Genomic DNA, 27,741 nt, shown 5'->3' with positions numbered 1-27,741 from the left:
CCCTTTTTTCATATCAAATTTCCATCACAAAAGGTCAAACTTTCAACTCCCATTACTTTTGCTAACTGCATTTCACTGTGCCTGCCAGCTCATTGCTGCTGCTGTTTTCAGAGGAAAAACAGAGAAGTAACAAACGATTCCATCTTCTCCCACATCTGTCAGACAGGATGGACAAACATCTTTTAATCTCATTCAATTTTTTCTCTATAGCCCTAAAAAATCCTTGCAGCCAAAACATCCTTTCTAACCTGATTAGCTATTCCTAGGTTGCTTTTCTTTTTCTTATAGGTTCTCTTCTTATTTTCTAGCCCGTAGACTGACAGAGCACCAGCTGTGTTGCCAGAATGTTTTGTCCTACAATTTGGCCATTTAAAACACTTTTTGATGTGTGCTTTCCTAAAATATATGTCCCTCTGTTGTCTGGCTGGACTGCTGCCTAAATACACAAATAATGGATGTTCCAGAAATGGCCCAAGACTCAAAATACTCAGCTCACACAAACTCAGATGAGCAGCTCAGCACCCCGAGGTGCCATCCACTGCTTTTCAGGTTTAAAGCTGAATTTTGAACAGCAGGGATGGCAAGTGGGGCAAGCACAAGAAAAATGAATTCATTAGTAAATTGGCAGGACTTGATGTATTCCTTGCTGCTGGTCCCAAAAAAATTCTCCCTCAACATTATTATCATTGCAACATATATAACCCATCAGATCAGTACCTAGAGGCTTCTGTTATTCTGATTTTCTCTGTTGTTCCTTTACTCAACAACTAAATGTTTCACAAAGCCATTTCCTACAGAAATATTTATGTTCCCAAATGTTTATTGGCCCCTCTGTCATGATCAAGCTTTTATGAGCACTCTATACAGAACTCTGAATTAAATACATAATTCCTGCTCTATCAGATCTGTGTTTGTCTATTTTACACAGCCAGGCACTGTGGTGAACCACAGAACACCTTACAGAAAATCTAATTTGTATGGTAAAGATATTTTTACCCACACACTGACTGTGTGATTACAGGAAGCTAATGAGGACCAGGAGGAGGGAGGGTTTAAATTCCATTAAAGGCTTTTATTCATTGTGCTGGTTGTCCTGAACAACCTCTTCCAGTGATTTCTACACAACCACAGGCTCTGAACCACCACAGGCTGGAAGGAAATGGAGAAAATGTCCCACAAATGCTTCTGACTTGCTCCACATCATCCCACAGGTGACCACAACAGCTCATCTACATGGAATAATCGACCCTCAATCCCTTGGAATCTGCTCTTGCTGGCAGCTCTGAGCTAGGACCACTGAACAGCTCAGATCAGGACCCAATTCCCCAGATTACTTCCTTCATCTTTGATTTTTCATTTTTCTTCTTATCTCCTGTTGACCAGAAGTGCCTGTGGTGATTTGTCAATGTCTTTATGTAGCTAACCTACTGTTAACTAAAATTCTGGCCTCTCTATCAACACCAGTTCAATGTTCTCACCTCCTTGGAGCCCAACAAATGCCAGATGCAGAATACAGGGAAACTTTTTGCATGGAAATTCTTGGGAATGGCTGGAGCTGTGCCAGGGGAGGTTTAGATTGGAATTGGGAAAAGGTTCTTCCCCCAGAGGGTGGTGGGGCACTGCCCAGGCTCCCCAGGGAATGGGCATTGCCCCAAGAGCTCCAGGAGCATTTGGACAACAAGGGACATGGTGGGATTGTTGGGTCAGGGTCAGGAGTTGGACTCCCTGATCCTTGTGAGTCCCTTCCAGCTCAGGATATTTTATGATTCTATGAAAATAACAGTGAATACATTTTATCTATAAGCCTCTGCCTCTCATAAGTCTATTACTATTGATTCACTAATCATCAGGCCACTTAAATGGATAAAAAGTCATTATCTGAAAGGTTAAAATCTGTAGTGTTCTCTTTTTCCCTGAGACGTGTCTGGTCAAAGGCTATTTTGAGGATGAACTGAGGATTTCAGTCACTAGGTAAGGTCTGGAGCTCACAGGATTTAATAATGGACTCTTCAGAGTAGATGAAGAAAATGTAAAAGATCTGCTGACTGGAAACTGTATTTGACATTCAGATACATTCACGACTCAGGTGTGGGATTCTAATGATGAGTAACTGCATAGGAAGTTATTCACTCTTGGGTTGATTGTACAGGCAACTTTTAAACAGAGTGATTTTTCCTCCAAAAGATACTCTAGTTCAAACAAGACTCTGTCTGAATCTGTTGTGAATTACAATGTGTTTGGAATTAATCAGACAGAATCTGACATTTAACAAAAAAGATGGATTTTCTTCTTGGAACTGTTTAAATGAAGACTCCTGCTCCTTAAAAGGCCCAACCACTATGCAAAACTGTTTGTACTCAGAAATAAACTGACGGAAAGGACACTCACCTCCACTTGCAGCTTGCACACACCAGGAAAATGTGAAAAGCTGAATGTTTAAATTATTTCCCCAGTAATATAACACAGAATCCTGCCTAACACCATAATGAAAAACACCTTTTACAAAATGAAATCCTCTAGTTCTTCTGGGGGCAAAGCTTCCAGGTTACCCAACAATTAAGAATTTCCCAAGTGCACAGCTCAGACAACCACATGAACTCAGCAGTACAGACTTTGTGCACCTTGTGAGAATGAGGAATATTCACAAATATCAGCCCTTTGCAGAATGGTTTTTAAGGGCAGGGAGGAAACCAGAACAGGTTTTTGTGCTGCCTTCCAGGAAAGAGCTCGCACTGCCATTACCATAAATCACCCCAGAACATCCACAGTGATAGAGCACCTTTCATTAAAAAAAATACTGCAGCTTCCTTCAGAAGCACTGCCACTTGCCATTTCTTTGAGGTAATCAGATAGCTGTTAATTAATAAACCTGTCAGGTGAATCGTCCTGCTCAGGTCATCATTATCCATTCTGTAACAGAATCCTGCTCTCATCACTGCTATCCACCCCATAGCTTCCAGCTCAATTAACTTAATGCTATGCAAATGAGAGGCTCTCCTCATCATTAGCTTATAGCCCACAAATGTTAATAACATAATTGGGCCTTCAACAGGGTAATTAGACACGATTTCTTCCATTAGTCTTACAAGGCTAATTATTGTTGATAGGAGAGAGGGGATGAGTCCCAGTGCTGCATGCAAAGAGGGGCATCTGGTTAAAGCAAATATAGACAAAGCATCAACAAGGTAAAACAACAGTTGAGATCCAGAGCAGGGTCAGGTAGGGGTGGGATGAAGGAAGACACCATCAGGAGAAACTTAGGAACCACTGGAGAAATTCTCTGCGAGACAAGAACTAAACCCAAATATCCATCCTGATGCTGGAGCTCTCCTGCCCTTAGCAGTGAAACAACCTGATGCTTAATAAATCCAAGGAAGCTCCTGTCAAGCTTGTGCAGGCAGGGCAGTTAGGAAGCTGTGCTGATCAAAATTCCCAGGTTTGAGACGCAAATGTGCAGCCACAGAGAAGACTTTAAGAACTGAATTCATTTCTCCGTTTCCCTGGTCATTATGCCCAACCATTTCTCCTGCCACCCCTGGGTTAGCTGTGTTTGATCATAAGATTTTTCTGAGCAACACTACTTGCTGTAAGAACAGAGGAAATGGTCTCAAGTTGAGCCAAAGGAAATTGAGATAGTAGGAAAAAAATTCTTCATGGAAAAGGTGGTCAGGCTTTGGAACCTGCACTGGAGGCTGCCCAGGGAAGTGGTGGAGTCACCATCTCTGGATGTGCCCAAAATTGTGTGGATGTGGCACTTGAGGATGTGGTTTAGTGGTGAACATCATGGTGGTGCTGGCTGGAAGGTTGGACTTGATGATTTTAAAAATATCTTACAGCTTTCAGGATTCTGTGATTGTAATTACAAAACTGGAGTACACAGAATTCTTTAATAATCACAAAGCAAAATGCGTGTCAGCAATTTATTCACAGAAAGTTAATAAAAACCTGAATTCAGTGTAATGGAATGGCAATAATATCTCTAACAAAAACCCAAAAAGGCAGCAAGTTTCCAAATTTAAATTATATTTTGGGTGGTGGAATGAAAGCTAAAGATTTGTTCCTGTGCCAGTTAAAACTGAGCATCCATGGAGGTTAGAAATGTACAACTGGAGACAGAGTTCTGTGAGAAAACTGGACTTTTAAAAGGAGAAAGGAAACTTCACAAAAATATGGCAATATGGCAAGTCCTCCATACCCACCACCACTTAGGGTTGACAGTTCAGTGTCTTGCTGCAAAGTGTTTAAAAAGAAAAGTCAAACTGAAGAGTGCACAGGACACAAGGGGCTGAGAAAACACATTATTTCTTTGTTTTGTAGCTGTTTAACTTTGGGGCACATTCATGGCCAATACAAACCTTTGATTTCACTGCAAGTATGTGAGGAGGAACCTTTTCTATAGACTTGTCCTGAAATTCAGCTTAAATTATGTTCACAGAAGTAGCAGCTTTTACTAGAAGGTTAAATGAAACCATTACTCTTTTAACCTACTGTACCTTGACCTTTGGTCAGGCTCTCAACAGAACAGGATTGTTCACTCAGTGAATATCAGTGGGATATTAATCAGCATTTGTGTCAAAAGAATGATAGACCACAATTTTAAAAGAATTTTTTTATCAAAGCATGGCAGTGCCCTACTGAGCTAAGAGACACAGAACCTGTTAGGAAAGGGAAATGTTTAAAAGCCTCTGTGGAATAAATTAAAATCTTTCACAAAATGTATTTCAAAGGACAGCATTCTGTAATATGGAATTGTGCAAACATAACGGATTTAGGGACAGAAAATATGATCCTTGCAAAGCATAAAAGCCCTGGGTCATCTCTTACACCTGAGCCAAAGGAGGTGAATTTAAGTGATGGTGATTAACGCATTTATGTGCAGGTGATCCAAACCCATAGAATTGGATCCAGTGCATGTGTCAGACATCAGGGACCATTCCTACACCTTTCCTGCAGAATAAGCCATGGCAGGATTCAGCTTCCCTCTCTGAAATTGCCCTGCACTTACTAAATTTACTCACTAGAAAATTCTGAGCAAATATCTCGTTCCAAGGCAAACAGCAGTAAATCCACTGATGTTTTAATGAAGATTACACTTTCTAATCCTCGTGGTAATGACAAACCAGTCTCCATTGAATATGCAATATTACTTGTCAGTTTTAATCACCAAAACTGTATTCTATTTGCTACAGACTGATGCACTTGTCTTCCCAGATCTTCAGCCTGGAGAATCCAAGCAAAAAACAGCACTGTTCTGCACAAAATTCCTGTTCTGCTGGGGGTTTTCTGCCTGGGCCAATTTTGCCACATGAGCTCTGACTCTGGGATTAGTCCCAGATCCAATGAGATCACTAAATCAGAGCACAAGTGGCACAATCCTGTTCATGTTTTTACCTCAGAAATCCTGAATTCCAGTGATTGTGGAGTTCATAAACTCAATTTTAACCTGAACAAGATGTAAGGGTGGCCCTACTGCATTTATTTAGAAGAATATTCAGCCAAATTCAGCTACCACACTACTGAGGTAATCAGCAAGGTATTGACGTGATGGGAGATGCTGGACATCGATGGCCAGCCCTCCTTTCCCCTCGTGCTTCCTCAGCCACTAAATGTCTTCATTTACAATTCTCACACCTACAAAACTCTCATCAGCTTTATCTACACATGTCCTCTTACCAATGCAAAGCAAGTATGTTGGTTAATTACATTCAAATGCTGCCATATCTTTATATTTTCCTCCCTCAGTCATTTTTCAGAAGTTTTTCTGGTTCTAGGCAGATCCCAAAACTAGCATCTTCATTACAAACACACTACAAAATCAGCATTGCATATATATGGTTTTTATTTGTGTGTTAACTACTGAGTTAATTAAGGTGAAATTTCGAAAATGACTGTTTTAGACCACGAGGAAACAGTCAGAATTGACAAAGCACATCATATTTTACCCTGTGAGACCAATCAGCATTGCACACCATGAAATGCACTGATGGTGCATGACTGCAGCCACAGCTTTTCCTGCACACCCATCCCAGCAGAATTGCTGGTGCGGAGGGACTCGAGAAGAGCTGCAGGAGAACCTCAGGCAATGCCACAGCAGCCCCAGCACTGCTGGAGCCCAGCCCAGAGTCACAGAGAGTGAGATGAACAAGGAGCAAACTGAGAGACCTGAAGGAGAGTTCAGTGAACTCTTGGGGATGCTCCAAACTGTGTGAATAAAAACTTCAGCAGAGAGAGGGCAGAGGGGAAAAGCACAGAGTTAGACTTGGGTACTATTTAAATGATAACCCTTGGACTTCCTTGGCTGTTTCACTTCATTACTTAAACCAAAGTCATGTTTTAGGGGATGCCCTGAACAACCTTTGTGGATTTGTAGAGATTGGTATCATGAAGTTGTCATTGGACTGAGACGTGACTGGCTTGCTTTGTCTTGTCTAAAATTTGCTACCAGCGCCAAAGACATCAAAATTAGTCCAGACTCTGCTGCTTTTACAGAATTTCCCTCTCCAGTTTGGTGCTGAGTTCAGAAAGGCAACCTTGATGTTGGTGGCAACTTCCAAGAGAAAGAGTTCCAACGTAAGGGCAACCAGGATAGAAAGTCTTCAGGTTTCCTAATGTTTCCTCATTTGTGAGAGATAGTTACTGCAGGAAAATCTCCCTCCTTTCAGCAGCAAAAGGAATGAAAGAGTTGTGCATGTGGTGTTGGGTCCTTAAAAATAACAATAAAAATAAAAATCCTGACTTAGAAGTAGAAGCTTTTCTTCTTTTTCTTCCTGGAGACTTTGGAAGCTTGCTGAGATCAGAGTACTCCTTAATTGCTGCATCCAGGATTTCACCACACAAACTCCAGCCATCAAAAGGAGCTTGTATGAGATGAGGTAACTTCTAAAAATAATCCCTGCCTCCCACAACTGAAGCCAAATATACCTCCTATTCTTGTTGGAGCAAAATCAGCTTGTGACAGCAAATGCAGCATCCTACAGAAAGCCCATAGAAAGATTTTAAAACTGCATTTGATGTTTTGTTACAGCTGGCTCAAGATGCATATTAATACTTCTCACCAGGAGAGAAAGGCTCTTATGGGACCAATATAGGTTAGGCAGAATGTGCAGCAGAAGTAACATAATCTTTTTATTGTAATAATCCAATTTTCTATCTATTGGATTATTTAAGAGCAAGAGCTTCTATTCAGAGTAGTGTTAGGAGGGAAGAGAGAGCACAGTCGGAGGAGGAGGAGGAGGAGGAGATTGAAGAATAAGGATTCCCCACCAGTGGCTAAACCTCAGAAATCTGAACAAGGAGCTGCTTGCATTGGGTTTGTGTGGACAAAAGAATGAGGGTGAGTTTGTGCACTATATGTAAGTCCTGGGAGAGCTGAACAGCCCATAAAGCAATGGGAGATTCCTGGATTTATTTTACCCATTACTCCATGTTCAGTGATGCCTCTGCACTGGAGGCAGATCAGGAAACAAAGGTAAATGACTTAATTACAATCTTGTTAAGCAGGGTGAGTGTCCAAACACTTGCATCAAGAGATGAGACAATCACTGTGTTAGTCCTGTAGCTGGAGAAGGCTCCAGGAGCAGAAACTGGATTAAACTGATCCCACTCACTGAGTGAAGCAGACGAGTCTCAGGTGAGAGGAAGATTTACTAATTTTGCCCAGTAAACACTGGGATTTTGGTTGGGGAACAGAAGCTGTGCTGTTTCTCCCTTGGCCAGGGTGCTGTGGTCCCTCAGAGCTCAGCTGTGGGTGCACTGTAAGAGGGGCAATGTCTCTGCTGGGGTGGGAACACAGATCAGGATTCCTCACCTAAAGCCACAGTTTGCTGCAAGTTTCTACTCCATAAGCACATCACAGAGCTCTGCGAGATCTGGTTCCTTGAGCCCCCACTGCCCCTCGGTTTTACCAAAAGCCTGTTTGATTTGATGATGGAGGAGGAAGAGCCCAGCTGAGATGGGAGCAGTGAAATGCAAAGGTAAAATGAACTCCAAACCAATTAGTGTTAGTGAAGACAAGAGTCACTAAAGCAGCAGCCACAGAATGGCTGAAAGAGTGAGCTGGGAAAAAAAATAAAAGAGAATGATTGAAACAGAGAATTGTGCTGCCTATTATTTTTACTATTTTACAAATTAATCCAAACCCTACATAGTTCACTTGGACTTTTCCTACAGTTTCTCTGTCTCTCTGGTGCAGGCAAATTTTATTGCACTGATTTAGTCCCTTGATTACCACATCATTTTTCTGGGTGGTATTTTTTTTTCCCTGAAAATGAGGTGAAAATAAGATATAACATTTCTTCTTTGCTACTCATCAGATTTTTTTTCTTCCATCAACTAAAACCACATCTATTATAAGTACACAATATCCATCATTTAAATTAGGTCAAAGTTTTTAAAATGCTCTGTAAGATTTTTCCACATCAGAATAATTCAATCACTATCATGTTTCCTTGATGCAACTATTTTGGGATTTAGCTTGTTCCTTGATAGGGATTTAATTAAGTCATTTACATGTAATTTCCAAATAAGTAGCTGCTACAAAAGGCAGCAAAGAAATGAAAAGGCAAAAAAGAACTTGAAGGCAGCTGATCTTTAACAAAAGTATTTCTGATATAAAAATGAATCTGAGGAATACATATTCAGTGATAAGTATTCCAGTCCATGCCTGGTAAACTCTCAGATAATGGCAGCATGGTGGGGTCACTGGGGTTCTATTAGCTCAATTAATGAGGAGTAAGATAAGGCTAACACCCAGCTCTTCAAACGGCTCAAAAATAGAGCTGATAGTAATGGAGTTATTAACCTTCGCCAGCCATTGAATTTTGCTGCTGATTCAAACTCCATTTCCTAGTTCAGGCCTCCATTAATAGGCTGTTTATTATCCCTAATCCACATTGGGATCAGCTGCAGAAATATGAAAGCCCCATGTAAAGACCAAATAGTTAAAAAGAAAAAAAAAATTCCATTTTGATTTCTCCCTTTTCAACATATTCCCAGGTTCTTCCTTAGAAATTAGGAACTTCATTATCCTCAACTGTTTGAATACATGTTCTCAGCAGTGTAGTGAAAAAGAAGCTTGAAATATATTATGTAAAAAGATGACATAATTGGGAACACAGCCACATCATTTTGAAGACCAAATAAAACCCTGCTGGAAAGCTTGCACTGGAGAAGCTGTTGCTGTTTATTTTTCTCTACTGGGAAAGAAGCAACTTTAATTTTGGAAAAATGGGTATTAGAAATGTATTATGGATGTATTGTTAAGTCAATCATTTGGCTCAGCCCTCCCCTGCCCAGCTTTGTCTGTTCACTTGTATTATTTGGGAAGTAATTAATCAACACCGAAAAGTAAAATAAGTGACCCTGGATTCAGATCAGAAGGACAAAACCAAGGAATTAATGGAGCAGGGAAGTGGCAATCCCAGGACACACCAGAACCTTTGGCAGTGATGGGAGGGCTTGAGGAGAGCTCCAACACAAACCTGGCTTCAACTTTAATACAGAAATCTTGAGTTAAAGTTAATTAGATTCTCTGCCTAGTCTGAACTCACTCAACTGAGATTTTTGACACTTTGTATATTTTTGGTATATTTTCAGTGACACAGACAATGTTTATTTACCATAGTCTGCACACAGAAGATGTTCTTCCAAAATCTATTCCATAACATCTGAGAGAATAGCAGCAATTATGAATGATGGAGTTAAGATCAAAATAAAAATGTTTATTTTATCCACCTCCAGTACACAGTGCTGCCCTCAACTGCAGTTCTGGGTGTCCCATCTCAGCAAAAAAATAAAGCTGGAATGCCCATTGAGGGGAGAGAACAGGATGATCAAAAGAGTGAAATGATTTCTAGGAGAAAAAAAAGGACAGATCAAGGTTCTTTGTCTGGGAAAGGGGTGACTGAAGGGCAAATACAAGGGGCTTAGAAAATCAGGAGTATTGGGAAACATGACCAGGGAATGTCTGTAATTGTTTCTCAAGAGAAAAATGCATCTGGAAAAAACTTATGAAATATTTTCATATGACACCCAGTGAAACATGAAACTCCATTCCACATGATTTGGTGGCCCAAAGTACAGCGTTGAAAAAGAGACTATAAAGTCAAGGAAAAGGGGTGATTAAGAGTTTTCCAAAGGATCCTCTGGCTCAGGGAATCCTTACATTCCTGATTGCCTTAAGCTGGCATGGGCCCAGCAGAGAAATGGGCAAGAACCAGCTGAAGGTGACAACCAGAGAGTCACAACACGACACTGCTGCTGCTGAATCTTATTTTAACTCCAAGTTTGGGAGAGAGCAAAAAGGATAAAAAAATACTTTGGTGGATATTACATTGAGTTTTCAGTAGAACCATCCATGGCTATGCTATACGTTTCTTTTTGTTGCTTAAGCACTAACCAAAAAAGATAAAATTTATTCTCATTTACTCCCCATTTCCACTCATCTGGGTGAGGAACTGAAGTCAGTCCTTTGTGTCAGCGGCTCAGGGTGTCAGCAGCCACCCTGTGATTGTGGATTCCCACTCAGGCGGGCACTAAGTGGTGGATGGCAGTAAATGGTTAATCTTTTCCTCCCCAGCTGAGAGGCCATTAACAGATTCAGCTCCTCATTTGCCCTAAAGGCTGCCCCGGTTCAATGGCAGGAGGATCCTGTCCACTTAGGCAGGAGCTGCTTCACAGAGGGAACACAGAGAGCAGCTCCTGTCTTCCCTGGGCTCTTTGGGAGTCAGGGCTTGCAGCTTTTCCTGTGCCACTCCACCAGCAAATCCTCACTCTCCTGCAAATTCTAATTTCAAGAAATCCCCTACTTGTTCAGTGAAAATTGAATTATTTTCCTTTTTGTTCCAGGGCAGTTCTTTGGATGCGGTAGCTGATGCTGTATGAGATTTTTTTTATTATTACATTTTAACAAACTTTATAGCCCATTTTGTTTGTTTTCAAATAACTTTATTTTCCTTCTTTTCTACCATCAATTACTAGGTTTGTTTTTCTTTCTATAAGATGGAGGAGTCAGGAGACTGATCCTGCTCAATGCTGTATAATTTAGTATTATGTGTGGTAGCTTTATGAGGTGGGAGTCAGATAAAACATAGTATTTGAACACTAACCATTTATTAGGTCTAAGGAATAGATTTGTGACTTGACAAGGAGACAATAACTCTGTGTTCTGATCAGCCAAAGAGGTCTACTCTGAGTTCAAAAACCAGAGTAACATTCTCTTTCACAAATAATTTTGTTTACTGATGTGACTAGATTTTAATAATAAACTTGATATATATGTAAATTTATTTTAATCTAATTTCATCAACAGAGCCCTCCTAAAAATGAGACTTTGTAGATTGTTCTGTGTCTGATTTATAGATTTCTGCATCCTATTCCCAGATTGATTTCAAGGCTATAATTCTATCAGGTTTTTCTCCTGATGTCAGAAACACCACCTCTGCAGATAGTGTTTTATAACTCACATCACAACTGAAACTGAATTACTGCCCTGCTATCCTAGGCTGCAATGTGTCCTTTTGTTTATAATCACCCTCTCTCCCTTACATCCCCACCACTTCAGCTTCATGGAAAATATCAGCTCCGAGATCAATCAGGGAGCTCCATGTCTATTTCTGTCCCTCACTTCAACCCCTGTATAAAACAGGGACCAAATTCTAAACTCAGATGTGAACGTGCAGAGCTCTTTAAAGCCAAGGGAGGCTGAGCAAATGGATCAGTGTGAATTTCCACACATCCAATTCTATAATGAGTTGCTCTTCCTCCCTTGATGAGGTCTCAATCCTGTGCAGGAGCACGAGGGGCACACTCGAGTATTCACACTGATCTCGGGGACTCAGATGTGTTTAGGGATTCAGTACCTTCCTTCTAAATGCACAAGAGGAATAATAATCTGTGGGAAATTAGGTTTAACTGAGTCCAGCACAAGTTTTGAGGTTCTTTCTTCATTTCTTTCATGCAATGGATTCCTGTTTAAGATGCATATGGTCTTACTTTGGATAAATGAAGTTACTGCTGTTTTCGTATGGTTTCCTTTTCAAACCTTGATGGATGACTGGCAGCTCCCTCCCTCAGCACTCCCCTCTATTCTCTCTCCAACTCAACCTCAACCTTTTCCATCCTTCTCCTATCCCTGTTCAGGAGGGAATCCAGGGCAATCACACAGGACACACAGGAAGAGTAACTTTGCCAAATTAAACTCTGATGTGGGTAATGCACCTCTCCTACCACCACTTTTTAGGTAAGAACATCTTCCTTGGAAGCAGAAAGATCACAAATTTCCCATGTTTGCCTTTGGAATGGCCACTGTGCCAGGCAGTAGGATGGACAGAACCAGGAAGGCCTGGGATGGGAATGGAAAAGCCTCTCAGCTTTGATGAGTGCACCAGCACTTTAAATCCTCCCCACCATTGGACCAACTGTGAAAAGTAACTCTATTTTATTTGCTTGGCACTCGTAACAGTTCTCTTTGGATGCTGATGTCTTTCATATTACATTTCTGAACAATTCATTACAGCTCAAATAAAATGTAATTCTCGTGTTGTTTTTAATTATTTCACAAAACCCAAAAGTCTCATAACGAGCTCCTTGCAATACCAATATATTTCCATGGTATTATGTCAATGCTGAAGAAAGAAGATGTAGATCCCCCACCTCCTGCTGCAAATAAAATACATCTTCTCATATAATCCAAACTTTAATCCATTTCTTATGGTTTGGCTTTAGAGACAACTCAAACAAATAACCAGAACAACAAACCTTTTCTCTCTCCCACAGTTTGGCCATCTGGAGCATTTGTCAGGCCAGGGCTCTATTTCCTACTCTCCAGGAGCAGGACCCCTTTCCTCACCGAGGAAGCAAAAACTAAGATGCAGCAGCACAAACGACGTCAATAAAGATCTGTATCTTTCCACAAACAAATGTGTCATGTCTACAACAGTGTGATGGCTGGGCTTCTCCCTTACCTGTTGGGATTAATCTGTGCTTTATGCAGCTGCTCTCCCTGCCCCACATCCCTGGGGAAGCCAGAGAGCACCCAGCCATTGGTCAGGCAGTCAAGGGCGCTCAGGCGTTCTGTCAGCAGCCTCAGGACAAGGTTGTCTGGCACTGCAAAGGAGGAAAAAGGTGACATTTATTCTGTGTCTGCTGAGTCTGCAGTGAAGGGAGGTGCTCATAAGTCCTTCTGGAACCAAACCAAACTGTTATTCCCATTTATGACTGATTGGCATTGGGCATCTGCGTATTTACTGTCATGGGACCCCCAAACTCACAAGGAACTGTAGGATCAAAGCAAAGTTTTACCTGGATTTGGTAAAACCTGGTAATTTTGCAATGTACTTTTTCCTCTCAGCTACACTGGACTGGTGTCACAATTGTGACATGTGTGACACAATCTTATCAAAATGCAAAAACAATGACCTGAGTTGTGGAAAAGAAATCCTAAGACAGGAAAGGAATTTCTCAGTATTCTGGATTGAACTCAGCAGGTGATAATGCTTCTGCCACAATAGACTCTCTGTGCTACTGCTCCAATTTACCCCAAGACTTGAAGATTTTATAACTGAAAATACTTTCCAAAACTAATTTCAACAACCTGAACTACTGCATTGATGAACCCCTAATTTTAGAGCTAAAAGCTCTTTTTTCTCTGTTATTATTTTTCTTTAGGGCAAGAGAGAACATCAGCAAGATCCTGACTAGGATAACAACTACTACGGAGCTTTTAAAATTCTATTTAGTGGGACACAGTGGTGGGGAAGTATCCTGCACATTTTCACTAGAGTCTTTATAAAGTAAAATACTTCAATTAAGGTACTTAGATCTTGGGGGTGTTTTTTTTTTTTTTTTTTGTTTTTTTTTTTTTTTTTTTTTTTTTTTTTTTTTTGGGGGGGGGGGAGGAGGAGGTGTGTTCAGAATTAAATTATTAAGTTCAACCAGAGTGACTATAGATTTTCCAGTGACTGTTGTCAGTGTCTCAGGCTCAGTGTCAAATAACCCCAAAGAAAGGACAGCAAAATCACCTGGAGTTGCTTCCCAAAGCAGCAACCAAATCAATTCCCGAGCAGGAAGAAGAGCCCCTTCCCTTCATCTGTCTGATACACCCCGTGCCTCTACTGAAAACAGGAGAGAAATTGCTACATAAATCCCCTTCATGGCAGGTTGATGTTCTGATGCTCACCCTGCCATCACATCTGCATACAAAAATACAACAACAAGTGCTTGTAGGAGAGTGTATGTGTCAGATTTCTAGCACTGCACTTCTCTTCAGGACAAGCTGACAGCAATCTTCCTGGATTTTAGCAGAGTGAATTATTAGCAGCGCACAGTTCTACCCCGGGAACAAGCAGGTTTTAAACTGCAATAATAGAATCCATTTGCTGCTGGAATTTAATGTTGCACCTCTATCATGAAATTCATGGCTTCTCCTTTAAATAATCAAATTACTGAGTTTACAGAACTGCACTCAGGGTTCAATGTACCAACAAAAAGAAAGGAAAACCACAGGGAATTAATTAGGAAACAGATTAGTGTATTAATTGAGGATATCCACTTCACATTATAAAAGAACAAGTTAAAGAGAGTAATATTCTCCATCTGCTGAAATGAGAAAAAGAGGACGGAATAAACCCACACACTTGACAAAGAGCAAAATGACAATGCAAAAACTGAGTAGTCTGTTAAAAATGGGATTCATAAAACTAACTGTAACAATAGCACAGCAGCAGGAAGGAATTTTATCAGATGGATGCTTCTTCCCTATCCAAGACCTGAGCTGCAGCAGGCAGGGAGGGAGAACAGGAGAATTTCAGAGCTCTTTCCAGGGCAGTTCTCTCTCCAGCTTACAAGAATTCATACAAACCCAACACATCCTAGCAGGAATAAAGAATAACAAACCAACCCACCCTTCTCCTTCCCCAAAATGTATTCCATACAAAGACCAGTAGAATTTTCCCACAGTCCCAAATTTCTGGCTGCAGCACAAAATTTCTTTCATGTATGTTATTTGTTATTTTATGACAATTCCTACTGGAATCATGGATTTACAGAGATGACAAAGGACATGATTTTATTTTCTAATTTCAGAATGCTCAAAACAGTTTTGCAAGGAATTGGAATAAAACCTACAAACCCATGAGTAAAAGTGCAGCAGGATTCTGCCAGAGTTGACATCCCTGTCAGATGAACAGGGGGTCAGGGCAGAGGCTGGGAGGCCCAGGAATGGCACAGAAAGATGGAAATCCTGTGCTGCTGAGCTTCCAGCAGATCCTGGGAGATTCCCCAGTTCCAGTTTGCTTCCATCCTTCGTATGGGAAGGAGAAACACTGCAGTCTATGAGGAAATTAAAAAGCAATTCTGATGGGAACCTGGGACATCTCCTGGGTCTGAGCACTTCCCACAGGACCTCAGTGAGCCCTGATGATCAAAACCCTCCACTCTGGTCACTATTTTGGAACAAAACTGAAGCAATCACACAAGGGGGAAAAAAACTGAGATGCAGAGACAATTAATAGTTTATCTAATGACATGACAGGTTTGGGGTGTTGTGAAGGATGCTGGGGACACCTGACACCTCTCTCCCTTCAGCCAGGAGTGACTGCAAGACATCAGCAACACCCATGTACACATATACATCACTGAATAATATAAATGCTTATACATTTTCTGTGCCTCCCTCTAAAGCTTGATGGTGAGAAATAAAACATAAACAAGTCAGACAGCAAGCTCTGCTCTCCTCTTGATTAGCAAACATACCTATCACTTCAACACAATAGGGGAACAGAGCTTGTTGGCTGCTTGGTGGCATTACAAAGTACATCAGCTGCCCTTGAACAGGAACAGTCACACTTAAAACAGCTGCATTAAAACTGTAAAACATCTTCCACAGACCAGAGGGAAGGAAAAAAAAAAGAAAGAAAGAAAGAAAAAATCAGTATTATTCTTATTTTGTAGTACAGACAGAGTAGGTAATGAAGAACTCTGCAGTACAGAATTCCTTTTCACTCATGTGGAACTGTCTCTGGAATGTGAGGCAAATTAATAACCTGTAATTGGAGGGGAACAGAGCCTGTGAGGAACTAGCCAGAGGTCTCCTGGCCTTAAGCACATGACCCAATGGGCATATAGCAAAGTAAAATATAGAGCTTTCCTGATGAGACAGTCAATCTACATGTTTTAAGGAGATTATGAAGCACAAGAGCTTTGAATAATCAATTCCTTTTCAACCTAAGCTTGTGTGAGTTTCCAACTCTGAAAGTTGGGGGAATGAGACTCGAGAGAGATTTTACTTTATCATTAGAGAAGTCCAAAGGTAGGTTTCTTGTAAAAATTACAATGTGCTGCTGCAAAGAGATATCCAGACTAGGTAAGGTGGGAGCACATCTCTATTAGGCACAGAAGTAAAATTCACCCCTCAAAGTAAAGCTGCAGAGCCACTGAGCTGCAGTGACTCCTGAGAGCACCAGACACAGCTGTGGACCAGCGTTGTCTGTGAGGGGAAAAAAAAAAAAAAAAAAAAAAAAAAAAAAAAAAAAAGCTCTTAGGGGAAAGAAAAGTGTTTTAAAAGTTTTATTCTGATTTTTTTCTCTTTCTTATAGTTTTGTTAATAAGCCTGTCTTTATACCTTTTAACTTTGAGCCTATTTTGCTTTCCTCCTAATCCTATCTCACAGCAGAAAAACAGTAAATAATTCTAGCAAACACTCAAACCACTGCACTAATTATGAGATGCAGAAATTAGCAAAAGTAAAACCACTACAACCAGGATCACAGCGAACTCCAGGCATGGAATAACAGCAGAATGAAGCCACAACCAGCTCCAGATGGAAATATAATTTCTTTGTGCCTACACCAACCCCACACTCCTTGCCTCCTTTATCTCCCAGCCTGTTTCACCACGTTAGTGATCAAGACTACACCCCTGAATTGGCAGCTGTGGATCTAAGAAGTGATTTAATCTTTTTAGGGATTTGATCAGGCAGGGGCTGCTGCTCATGCTGGAAACTGCTGGGTGGATACCCAGAGATTTTCCATCTCCAGGGCTGTAGATCAGCACCTTCCGGCAGAACATTTAAAAAATAAATTTACTTCTCAGAGCTTCAAAGGTTTTCACAGGTATCAGGCACTTCTCATGAGAGGTATGTCCTCATGAAGCTCACAGGAGTGTGGCCTATTAGCTCTTCCTCAATTCAGGGATCTGCAGGACTAATAGAAACCCGGATCAGGCAATCAGTTACAAAATCAGGCAATCAGTTACAAAATCATCCCATCTGCTCCAGACAAAAGTAACAGAGCAGTAACAAAAGGCACAGTCTGAAAGGGAAAAACACCATTTGAGAGATTGCAGGGCACTATTCTCCAATAACTTCAATGCTGTCAGTGCTCCAAGCTATATAATTACCATATTTAAATTAATACCTCCTCTGTATATTTCCCTTTAAAACAGACTTTTGGAGGGTATCGACTCACTTCTCCAAATCTATAAAATCTCGATTCTAAGAACAGCATAAATGCATCTGCAGATACAAATTCGGTCAGTTTTGTGCTCTAAAAGGTCCTTTTGACAATACTGCCCATCTATGCTTTATCCTGCTTACAGAGATTTTTTTTTTGAAAGGTCTGAAGACTTCCACAGCTAATTCAGATGCCTGAGGCTTGATCCCAGTCCTGACAGTTAACATCTTGTCCTGAGTACAAGCTACTGCCAAAGGCTACTTTCCTGAATTGTCCAGGAGATCCCAAATTTAGCAAAGCATGAGATCTCCTCATTTTATTGCTCTAGAAACTCTGGATGATTCACAATGAGTAACTGCCTTTCTCTACTCTGTTTTCTTGCCCACATTAAGGTCCTCAGAGATGGCATCGATCGAGATTGTATAAATCGGTTTTTAATGTGTTCGAGAATGATTTAGCAGTGATTTACCGTGGCGTGGGCTGGTCGATAATTTCGGCTAATGCTCCGAGCCGCCGGTGGGTGAGGACGGGCAGGTTTGTGTGCGGCCGCCTCGGTACCGTAAATAAACACTGGGCCGAGCGCTCTGCAGCGGCACCGGGAGGAAAACACCGGCCTTTGCCTGCCTGGGCTCAGGACAAGGGGATCGGTCCCTCCGGGGATGCTCCGGGGGGCTCTGGCCCCGCACACCCGGCGAGGAACCCCGGGAGGCTCCGACTCCACGCACCCCGAGGGTCCTGGGGAGTCCAGGGGGGCTCCGGCCCCCACACCCGGCGGGGCCTCGGAGGGTCCCGGGGGTCTCAGCCCCGCAGGATCCCGAGGTGGTCCCGGGGGTCTCCCGGGGGTCTCAGCCCCGCTCGGCCCGGCCGCCGTTGGCTGTTCTCTGTCGCCACCCCGCGGTCACGGCGGGCAGCGCAGCCGGTCCCCGCCCCGCGGGCAGCAGCGGCCGCGGCGCCGCGGAAATCTCGGGAATTGGGAATTCGGGGAAAACGCGCCCGCTCCGGACGCTGCTGAGGCCTCCTGAAACCCCGACAGCGCCGGGCTGGCACGGGAACACCGAAAACATCTCCGGTTTTATCGGGTTGGAAGAAGGGACAGCAAAAACCAGCACCGCCGCGGGTTCGCACCGCTGCGAACACAACGCGGGCGCTCATCCATCAAAGGGACCGTTCCTACAGAAATCCCGTCTCCACTCGCTCGTTCGACACTGCTGAGAAGGGCTTCCGTAAGAATCGGAGTCGTTCTTTTAATACAGTAAAATAAATAACGCGGTAAAATATTTAATTTCCACCTTTAAAATATTTCTGCTTGTTAGCATATATGAGAACCAGTCTTTCCTTGGTTTTATTTTTGGTTTTTTTCGGCTTTTGGTCATTTAAAATGGGAATTAGCTGTATTAAAGTGGAAATTATACTATTTCTAAAGCAGCTACAATCCCAAATTATTGATCATATATAACAATAAATCATATGGTACAGGATAAATTAAGACCTTCAGAAATGCCTCCTCACAGGTAGCAAACCAGAGATTCAGGAATCTATACCTGAGCATCTTTAGTGATGAGATTTCAGCCCCTTACACCACTTTACCTGTTAGCAGCAAAGGGAATTCACCCCAAACTGAGTATCCAGCATGCAAACAAAAAGCTTTTTTCCCACTAAAAATGGCTCCTATGCTATTTTCCATGGATTTGACTCCCAGGATGATGCAGGGCTGGCTCCAAGGTCAGGATTTACACACCTGGATTCCCACCCACGCTCCCTGATCATGGCAGGGCTTGAGCTGAACAAAGTTTTCTGCCTCAGTTTACCTGCCTGCTCTGAACTATCTCACAGGGATGGGTCTGCTCTGAAAGTTTTAGAAACTTTCAGAGTAACAAAATGTATATTTGTATTTCTTTTTACTCCTTTGGTTTCCACAGGGAGACTACAGTTGGACAGAGAGAACAACTACACTTCAAACCCATTGGACTCCTCATTTCCATCATCAACCAAGTTCCTATTTCCTTCCTTATTTCTAAAAGTTCAGCTCTGCTGAAGAACACAGTGAAGAATTTGACCTACAAACCCTTCTCAACAGTGATAATATTAAAAAAAAAAAAAAAATTGGTCTGATAAACATGGTGAAAAACATCTTGGCATTTTACACCAAGTACTGCTCCCCATGGGATGAGAAGGGAGGGTGATACTGAAGGGTTTCCTCAGACCCCCAAGAGTGGGATGGATCCTGCCTAGTCCTGTGTCTCCCCTTCTCCTGACACCTCCCAGCCACATTAAAGTGACATTTAAAAATAGAAAAGGACACACAAAAGCTGTTTAATGTTTTCCTTGTCATGAAGACAGACTGTTTCATACAGCAGCCTGGTTCTGTTTGTATTTTTGTATTATACCCCCTGAAACAGAGCCAAATCCACAATTTTATGTTAAACTCCAAAAAAGAGATGCTGACAACATGTACTTTTTTTTTTTTTTTTTTTTTTTTTTAATAAAGCCTCCTATGATATCTCCATCCCAAACTCAAAACCACACAGAATTCAAGTGAGCAGCCCTTTGGTGAGGAGACAGTGCTGCAAGGAAAGGAAAGGAACCTGCACTTCCCTAAATTTTAAAGAATAACTGTCAGCAACAAAGATCAATATGGATATAAAAGATTAATACTTAATGTTTATATTTTACTTTGCTGTTTAAAAGCCCCTGACCACGAGGCCCCAAATGGCCAAGGGCCACATCTTCACTCGAATCCATGAGGGTTTGTGGCAAAAATATTGGAAAATTGATCCTCCAGCAACAGCAGGAATGGTGAATATCACTACAAAACCATTTTATATAGGCAGGACTGAGGACTGTATCCATGACCTGACTGATTATCACAATTGCTCCAGAAAACAACTGCCCTCCTCTCTTTAATCCAATTGCATTTATTTTGCCTGGTCTGGCTTCCAGGGTTGGCTTTTTAGGGTGGATTTTTGATTGCTTTGTTTTCACTCCTAAGTGAGGTGGCCTTTAAAAATATCTTTGTAGACCAAGGCTCACTCCAGCTCTGAGTATCAATACACCAATCTGGATTGTGGAATAAAGAAAAATACATTCTAGATTTTCAAATAAAGGAAAAGGGAATTGTGATTTATCATCTTGCAGTGATTCAACTCATGAAAAAGTAAAACTCAGGGAATGAAATTACAACCTACTGTCTATATGTCTGCATTTAAAACTTTCTGTTCTACAACCTTGCACCTTATATAAAAATATGGCCACCTAAAACAGAAAATAAAATAAAAAAAATTATTATGTTCTCTTGACCACCAATTTTCTCCTAGTAGAAAAAAAAAAAAAAGGCAGCTACCTATTTTCCATAAAAAACCCTTTGTAGCAGTCCCAGAGGAAAAGTCAAAAGTTTGACTTGAAAAACGAAGCTACTTCAAAAGCATTGTCAAACAGAGGTGAAGGTTTCTTAAAAATGCATAAATTAAAGTGTGGTGTATTCATAAATATCTCTGTAAGTTTACACAGTTTATTTGGGAGCAACGTGCACATTTAGGGGAGCTACAGAATTGCTGCAAAACTACCTTAAAATAAAGTAGAAAATCGATTTGTTTATTAGCTCCTGTTTGGACTCTGTGTGTGTGTGTGTGTGTGTGTGTGCATGTGTGTGAAAAATGAAAGAAAAATGGAGAGTTTTTTTCAATAATAAAAAGGGAGTTGCACTGCAGGGCCCCTAAAGCTTGTGAAAAATTAAACTCGACGGATTCAAACTGTCCTATTTCCACTTCAAAAGAGAAGAGGCACTGAGCTCTTCCCAACTTATCTTCAAACGCCCAGCACCCTAGAAAGTTTCTTTAAAAAAAATAAAGTCTCTAGTTCCCCCAAGCACTGTACCCGTTACTGTAGCTGCTGTCTCTCCCTCTTCTAATTATACCCATGTGAGTCTATTAATCAACTTGTAAATTATTTAGAGAGCCATGCGCTGTCTTCAGCCAGTACAAACACACTGCATGCAAAGGCTTGCTGAAAACCAATGGAGCTCCCAAAGGGTCTCTGCAATGTTCAGACAGCTTGCAGCTCGCCAGTACAGCGCTCTTAAAAACAAGAAATAACACTGAGCTTTACCCCCTCAGATATCAAGATTTACTCATCCTTTCAACTCTGAAACTCGCGGCGAGTTTTTAACAAAGAGGAGCCGCTCTATTGTCAAATCTGCGTTTCGTGCTCAGTGATGAGAATATTAATTTGATGTAAAAAAAAAAAACACCCAAAAAAACCAACCCACCACGAACAGAGCAAAGTGTTTTCAGTGAGACTGTGATCACAATCACCAGGGGACCCCCAACTTTCAGAGGCTACACCAAAAAGTACCCCTTTAAAACCACTGCAATTTAAAATAAGGGGAAATCTGTATTTGTACAAGTAATAGTTTTCATTAGAAAACAGGAGAAATTAGGGAATTCCAGATTTTACCCCCTATGTGCAGACTGCCACTGGGGACAGCTTCAGATATTACAACTTAAAAAAATATATATAGAAAAAGGAAGAGGTAAAAAACCAACACAGATTGTGTGTGTTCAATTCTAACAGGCTGCAAACAGTGTAATGTTATGTGTGTTCCATGAATCAGTTCTCTTACCTCTTGAATCTTCATTTTGGTGGGAGAAAACCCAATTACTCAAACTAATAGCAGTTCTCCTAGCTGAAAAGCAGAATCTTACTGGTTTGGGAATGTTTTTTTTCTTCATGCTGCTTTCCTGTCGTCTCACTTTTCTTGGTTATATTTATTCCAGCCTCACAAACAGATATATTAATTAGCAGTGATGACTCTAGGCTATTCTACCACAAAAACTGGACAGAATGACATGCAGATTTCAACTGACTGATGACCTTCCCTATCTTTGTGATGCTTCTGCTTGTCCTTTCATTAACACAATGCAAACACCTCAAGGGGCAAATACCAGGGACATTAAGGTGGGGAAATCCAAAATGTTTTCTGCAATTTTTTTTTTTTGTTGTTCTCCCAGGGTATCAAATTGTGACAGACATTTTTAAGATGGTGAACAAAGATCAGATGGAACTTGAAATTAATGTTTGTCCATGTTTTCAGTGAGACATGTCCAGCAGGCTGTCCAGCCCTCCTCAGAAATGGAGCAACCTGAGGAGAGGAATTCTGTTTAAAGGTCGCCTTCAGGCCTGTGAGGGCCTTTCTACAGAGGCATTATCTATCCAGGGGAGGGCCAAGTCTGCCTTCTCAGAACATTTCAGAAGGAATCAAACCAAATAAATTAATTTGTGGCACTTGCTGCCTATGGGAGGGTTCTGGGCACTGCACTCACCTCTTACTCCATTTCTTGCCAGGCTGCCCAGACAAATGATGTGTGCTGAATTTAGCATATTGACCAAGAGTTAATCTAACTGGAGTTAGTGACAAGAAGATTTGTCTTAGACTCCAATGCTGGTAATTTTCTGCCCAGAGTACAGTTAATAATAACTACCCAGTACTCGGTGAAACCACAGCATCCTAAAGGAACAGTCTCTGCATTTCAGACTGGTTGTCCAAAGCACAACTCAATGTTTATGACAGGCAGAAAGCTTATCACCAAAAATGTATTTTTCATTATCTAGTGTGCACCTATTGTAGACTAGAATGTCATGGGAATTAAAAAATTAATGGGCTCAAAAATATCTATGCTGCCTTCATTAGATAAAATAAATCACCATGTACAAAATTGAGGATTTTGACAAAAATCAGGTCTTTATGAGACAGCAAACACTAGAAAACATAGAAAATGGGAATATTGGGTTGACTTTTGAGGTGAATAACAAAATTGTCTGGGCTGTTCCTGTAAGATGAAGCAGCAGTACAGGAAAAGCAGCACAAAGAATGTTGATGAATCCTAGAGCCATGAAGAGATCTGGGTTAGCCAAGCAGAACTGGAGCAGAACAGACAGTGGGCAGCCTCAGTAATTCCATAATGAGTCAGCTTTGAACAGGCTGGGCTTTGATGGAGCCTTGTTACAGCACCACAACACGCCCTGTTGGCACATCTTAAATGACTAATTGTATGCAATCAGTGGTGTCCACAAGAAGGGAAACTCACTGAGATCAGTCCCCTGGGGGAGCATTTTAAGAATATATGAGGTATGTCCTCAAGATTTTACGGCACTGCTTTCATTTTGACAAGTAATGATTGGAGAACAACATCTTTCCTGGTCTGCCTTTGGTTCCACTGTTCTGTGCCAATGTCACTTGCATGATTCCCCCTCCACAGGAACAGCTAAGCCTCTTTACAACCAGAAATGTAAAGAAAAGGTTTGAAGTTGTAATTGCTTTTCCAATTACAACACTGTCTGCTATTGAGTCTTTGCAAGTGAGATTTTTCTGGAAACTGACTGTAGTCAATCATAGCAGGAGAATCTTTCCCCTGTTGTAACCTGGGCTGCAGCAAGAGAGCAAAGATGTAAAGATTCTTTGCCCACCTTTCCTCTTCAGTACCCTGTGTTATTCCATTTTCTCCAAGCCTCTTGTGAGGGCAGTAATGAATTCTTGTTAGTGTTTACTAATGTAAATTCATTCTTTGTTATCCCTGGGAGAGGAGGATTAGCAAAATGACAGAACTTATTATTTCTGGTTTTGCTGGATGATATTTATCTTTATTCAGCCCTTAATTTTGTGCTGTGTCCCACCAAATAAAATAGATATGTGCATAACCAGCAAATCTAAGGGAGAGTTTTTAGCATAATGCACAGGAATATAGTTATGATCCCTATTAACATTCAGAAGTGTTGTACAGCTTTATCTGTGCATGCTGTATTAAAAAATTAATCTAAATCTGAAATAATTTCTAATTTGGAGGAAGAAAGGAATTACAACTTCAATTTCATTTTCCTGAAATGAAAGCAGCTCCCTCAGACTAAGGATGTGCATATTTTTAGGACTGGCTAAAAATTATGATCAGTGCAATTATTTTACTCTACTGGGAATGCATCTCCTTTAAGGAACTTTAATGGTTAAGATGAAGTTTATAAAACACACAAAGAGCATTTTAGTAAAGGAAGCTTTTAAAGGAGCTGTCTTTGAATAAACAGAACATCCAAACGCCCATCTCAGCCATAACTGAAATTTAGAGAGTGAGGTATTTACAATCCTCCTCTCCACAGAGATGAGCAGACAGTGAAATTACAGTATGTACACAAGATTCTGAAATTAATGGATACCATGAAAGACAGGCCCAGAGCCTAAAAGGATCTCCATGTGTGAGTTAAAGTGCACTCAAACCCAGCCACATTCAGCTCAACCAGATTACACAGGAAGGAATTATTCCCACACCTGGAGACCTCGGATCCACTGCATAATAAACTCTGAGATGTCTTGCCTTTGAGTTAAATGCCCATTCTGGGTGTCTCTAATTCAGGAAATCCTCTCCTAGATCTCAGAGGACTCAGCTTCTCTCTTGCAGGCTGCAGAGATTCCTGCTTTCGATTCCCATGGCCCCCACAGCAGCCCCTACTCCCAGCAGTGTGGTGGCTGCATTAGGAATAAATGCAACCCATTGACTGGAGATGAAGTTCAGAGTTAAAATCCATCACTCTGTGGCTTGGATGAAGTGCCTGACAGGGGGATGGCATTCCCAAAGCTGCAGGCTGCCAAAGGTCTTTTGGAAAGGCCTGGAAAAGTCCTGCATCTCTGGTTCTGGTATCAAGGGAACCTCAGTTAATTTTAAAGGCTCGTGTTTCAGAACTGTCTAATTCAGCCTCAGAATTAAGCTATTGTGCAAAAAAAGAGGAGATTTTCAAGCTTTTCACCTTGCCAAATAAATTTCTTTGCTAAAAATAAAGGACAGTGAAGATTTCTCTTTGCTCAGGGGGGCTTTGCTCAAAATTCCATTAATACTGAAGCTTAACTGAGATTTCTCCATCTTCAGCACGATTGTCTCCTTGTGTTTGTACCACTGGAAACCATTTGGGCTGTGGCCAGAAACAGCACTGAAAGTTCCTCTTCCAGGCCATTGCAATTTGGCAAAATAAACATTCTTCCAGCCTCCTGCAACATGACTTCTCTTTAACTACAGAAATTCTCTGATTTCTAATACCCACCACACACAGGCAGCAGGACAAGTCTAAGAGGAAGACAGGTGTAAGCTGCTGCCCTCAGGAACTTCCAGTATTTATGATTTATCTGAAATCCCTGCAGAACCTTACAAAATCAAAATATACACTCAACATTCATCGTGGCAGTCCCCTCCCACAACCAAAAGTGCTGATAGAAATGAAGTACAAAGAAACTTTAAGTTTAAAGTATTTACATGAAAGTAGAGGAAACTGGTAGCGTTCGAAAAGTTGACACCCAAATATAAAATGAAACACAATATTATTGTACTTCGAAAGCAGTTTGATACAGGTTTGATAGTGTGCTTTAAAAGCAGTTTGAGCTGATAGCAGAATTCTTATTTTGATTTACAAATTAAAACAATGAATGCAGATTTCTGAATTTTACTGGAACAGTCAATATTTGCTTGGAGGATATAAAAAGCCCTTAGAAATCTAACTTCTGTTAAGCACTGCCACAAATCCCATGGAATAAATGGAATTAATCGACTTTCAGGCTACTCTGATTAGAATCTGACCAACAAAACTTCACTCACAATTTGGTTTTTGCTACAAATTTGTACCTTCAGTGTAATGAGACAACAATGTGCCCTACCTGGGCATCCACTGTCAATGTAAGGCTTAACGAGTTCTCCAAGTTTTGTGTTGTCTGCAACAGCTTCCTTTAGCAGTTGCCCACAGCAAACTAACAGGAAGGAAGAACAAAAAAGACACAAGGTTAAATTTTAAAAAGGAGGCAACAAAGAAAAGAAAAGGAAAAAAAAACAACCCAGAAGCTGCATACTGGAATAAGGTCACTGAATAAAATAAAAGTTGTATGTTTTTTGAGTTTGTTGTTAGGGTTGTTTTTATTTTTTTGGCCAAGCAGAGGGAAAAGCAAGGAGACTGAGGATATGGAATGAAAAAAAAAAAAAAAAAGAAAGAATATATTTGGCAAAGAACATATTAAAAATTGAGAGAATGATATTAATCAAATATATTTCTGAAATAACAACTCAAGGGATTGCTAGTGGCTTTCACTTTTTATAAACTTGTAATTACTGAATAAAGTTCCAGCTGCTGAACAGCATCTGAACCACACTGCTGGAGGTGCAGCATAATGCTCAGTTCAGGAAGGGCCTCCCTGGATCATTTAATGATCATGTAAGGATTACATTAAAAAAAATGTGCTAATGCAATATTATCATTGATTTCAAACACACAGAACACCAGGAGATGCAGATTTCAGGTTTGAGCCAGGACAGCTGTACATGAAATATTCCTGTTTTGGGCTTGGACAGGACTGGCTGCCCCAGGTGAGGGAATTCACAGAGAGGGAACCAAGACATGGAGAGGTCACACAACAGCAGAAATCCTGCTCACACCTCCAATTTGGTAAATATTAGCTCTAGTTTCCCTGTAGATTATTCAATTAATAATATTAAATTGATTCCTTTCTTCCTGGAATCAATAGCACCATCAGACACTGACTTTGATGGGAGAAGATGGAGCCCTTTAATCAGTTTAATGCTGTTATAATCACACAGCCAGGCCAACAGGAGTGGGGCAAAGCTTTATCAGCTTTGCCCCAGCTGTGTTCCTGGGGCAAAGCTGATAAAGTTCAATGTTTAAGTGACAATTTGAACAGTCACCACTTGTCCTGGAGAAGCAAATTCCTATTCATCATAAATAGTGTAAAAAACATAACAGAAATTCAATGCATAGACCCCAATTTTAAACACCTAATAAGTACACACTTAAATTCAATCCAATTAATTTAAATTATTTAACTATTTAAACACAGAATTTAATTTTTGAGGCTGTGCTTCAAGCGCAATGGCCTAATAGAAATAAGGTGTATGCTGAATAAAATTCTGAAGAATGATCGTCTTCCAACTCTGTATTAAACACTTAATTCTTCTAATATTTGGGCTACAGAATACTTAAAATAAAATTCAACACATGGGTAAAGCACTGGTAATGATTTTTAATAAAAACAGCTGCAACCCTCTCATATTGTAGTTAATTTTTTAAAAATGCAAATTTTGACCTAGATGGAACACTATGAACCTTGCAGTTTTAGAAAAAAAGTTGAAAAAAAATCAAAAGGACAAGAACAAAATAATTTTAATACATTCAATAATGTTTTGTTTTCTATAAGCCAATTACACAATTAATAAAAATACAGCTGTGAAGAAATCTACAAATATTTAGTTTTCCACAT

The 27,741-nt window shown here is 40.8% G+C and overlaps 1 protein-coding gene across 2 annotated transcripts in view; it reads right to left on the bottom strand.

Annotated features, from left to right (window-relative positions):
* AK8 (adenylate kinase 8) overlaps positions 1 to 27,741 on the bottom strand; it is a gene marked incomplete at its 5' end in the record, with an annotated part of 66,437 nt that overhangs the window by 14,127 nt on the left and 24,569 nt on the right. For both annotated transcript variants that reach the window (XM_083876131.1, XM_083876132.1), the window contains 2 exons: positions 12,963 to 13,104; positions 26,134 to 26,223. In XM_083876131.1, the coding sequence (XP_083732257.1) occupies positions 12,963 to 13,104; positions 26,134 to 26,223 (232 nt within the window). The remainder of the gene's footprint in view (positions 1 to 12,962; positions 13,105 to 26,133; positions 26,224 to 27,741) is intronic.

The sequence above is a fragment of the Zosterops lateralis genome (assembly GCF_965231275.1).
Source record: "Zosterops lateralis genome assembly, chromosome: 20".
Taxonomy (NCBI): domain Eukaryota; kingdom Metazoa; phylum Chordata; class Aves; order Passeriformes; family Zosteropidae; genus Zosterops; species Zosterops lateralis.
Note: the sequence above shows the minus strand (reverse complement) of the source record. Positions and strands in the feature narration are given on the sequence as shown.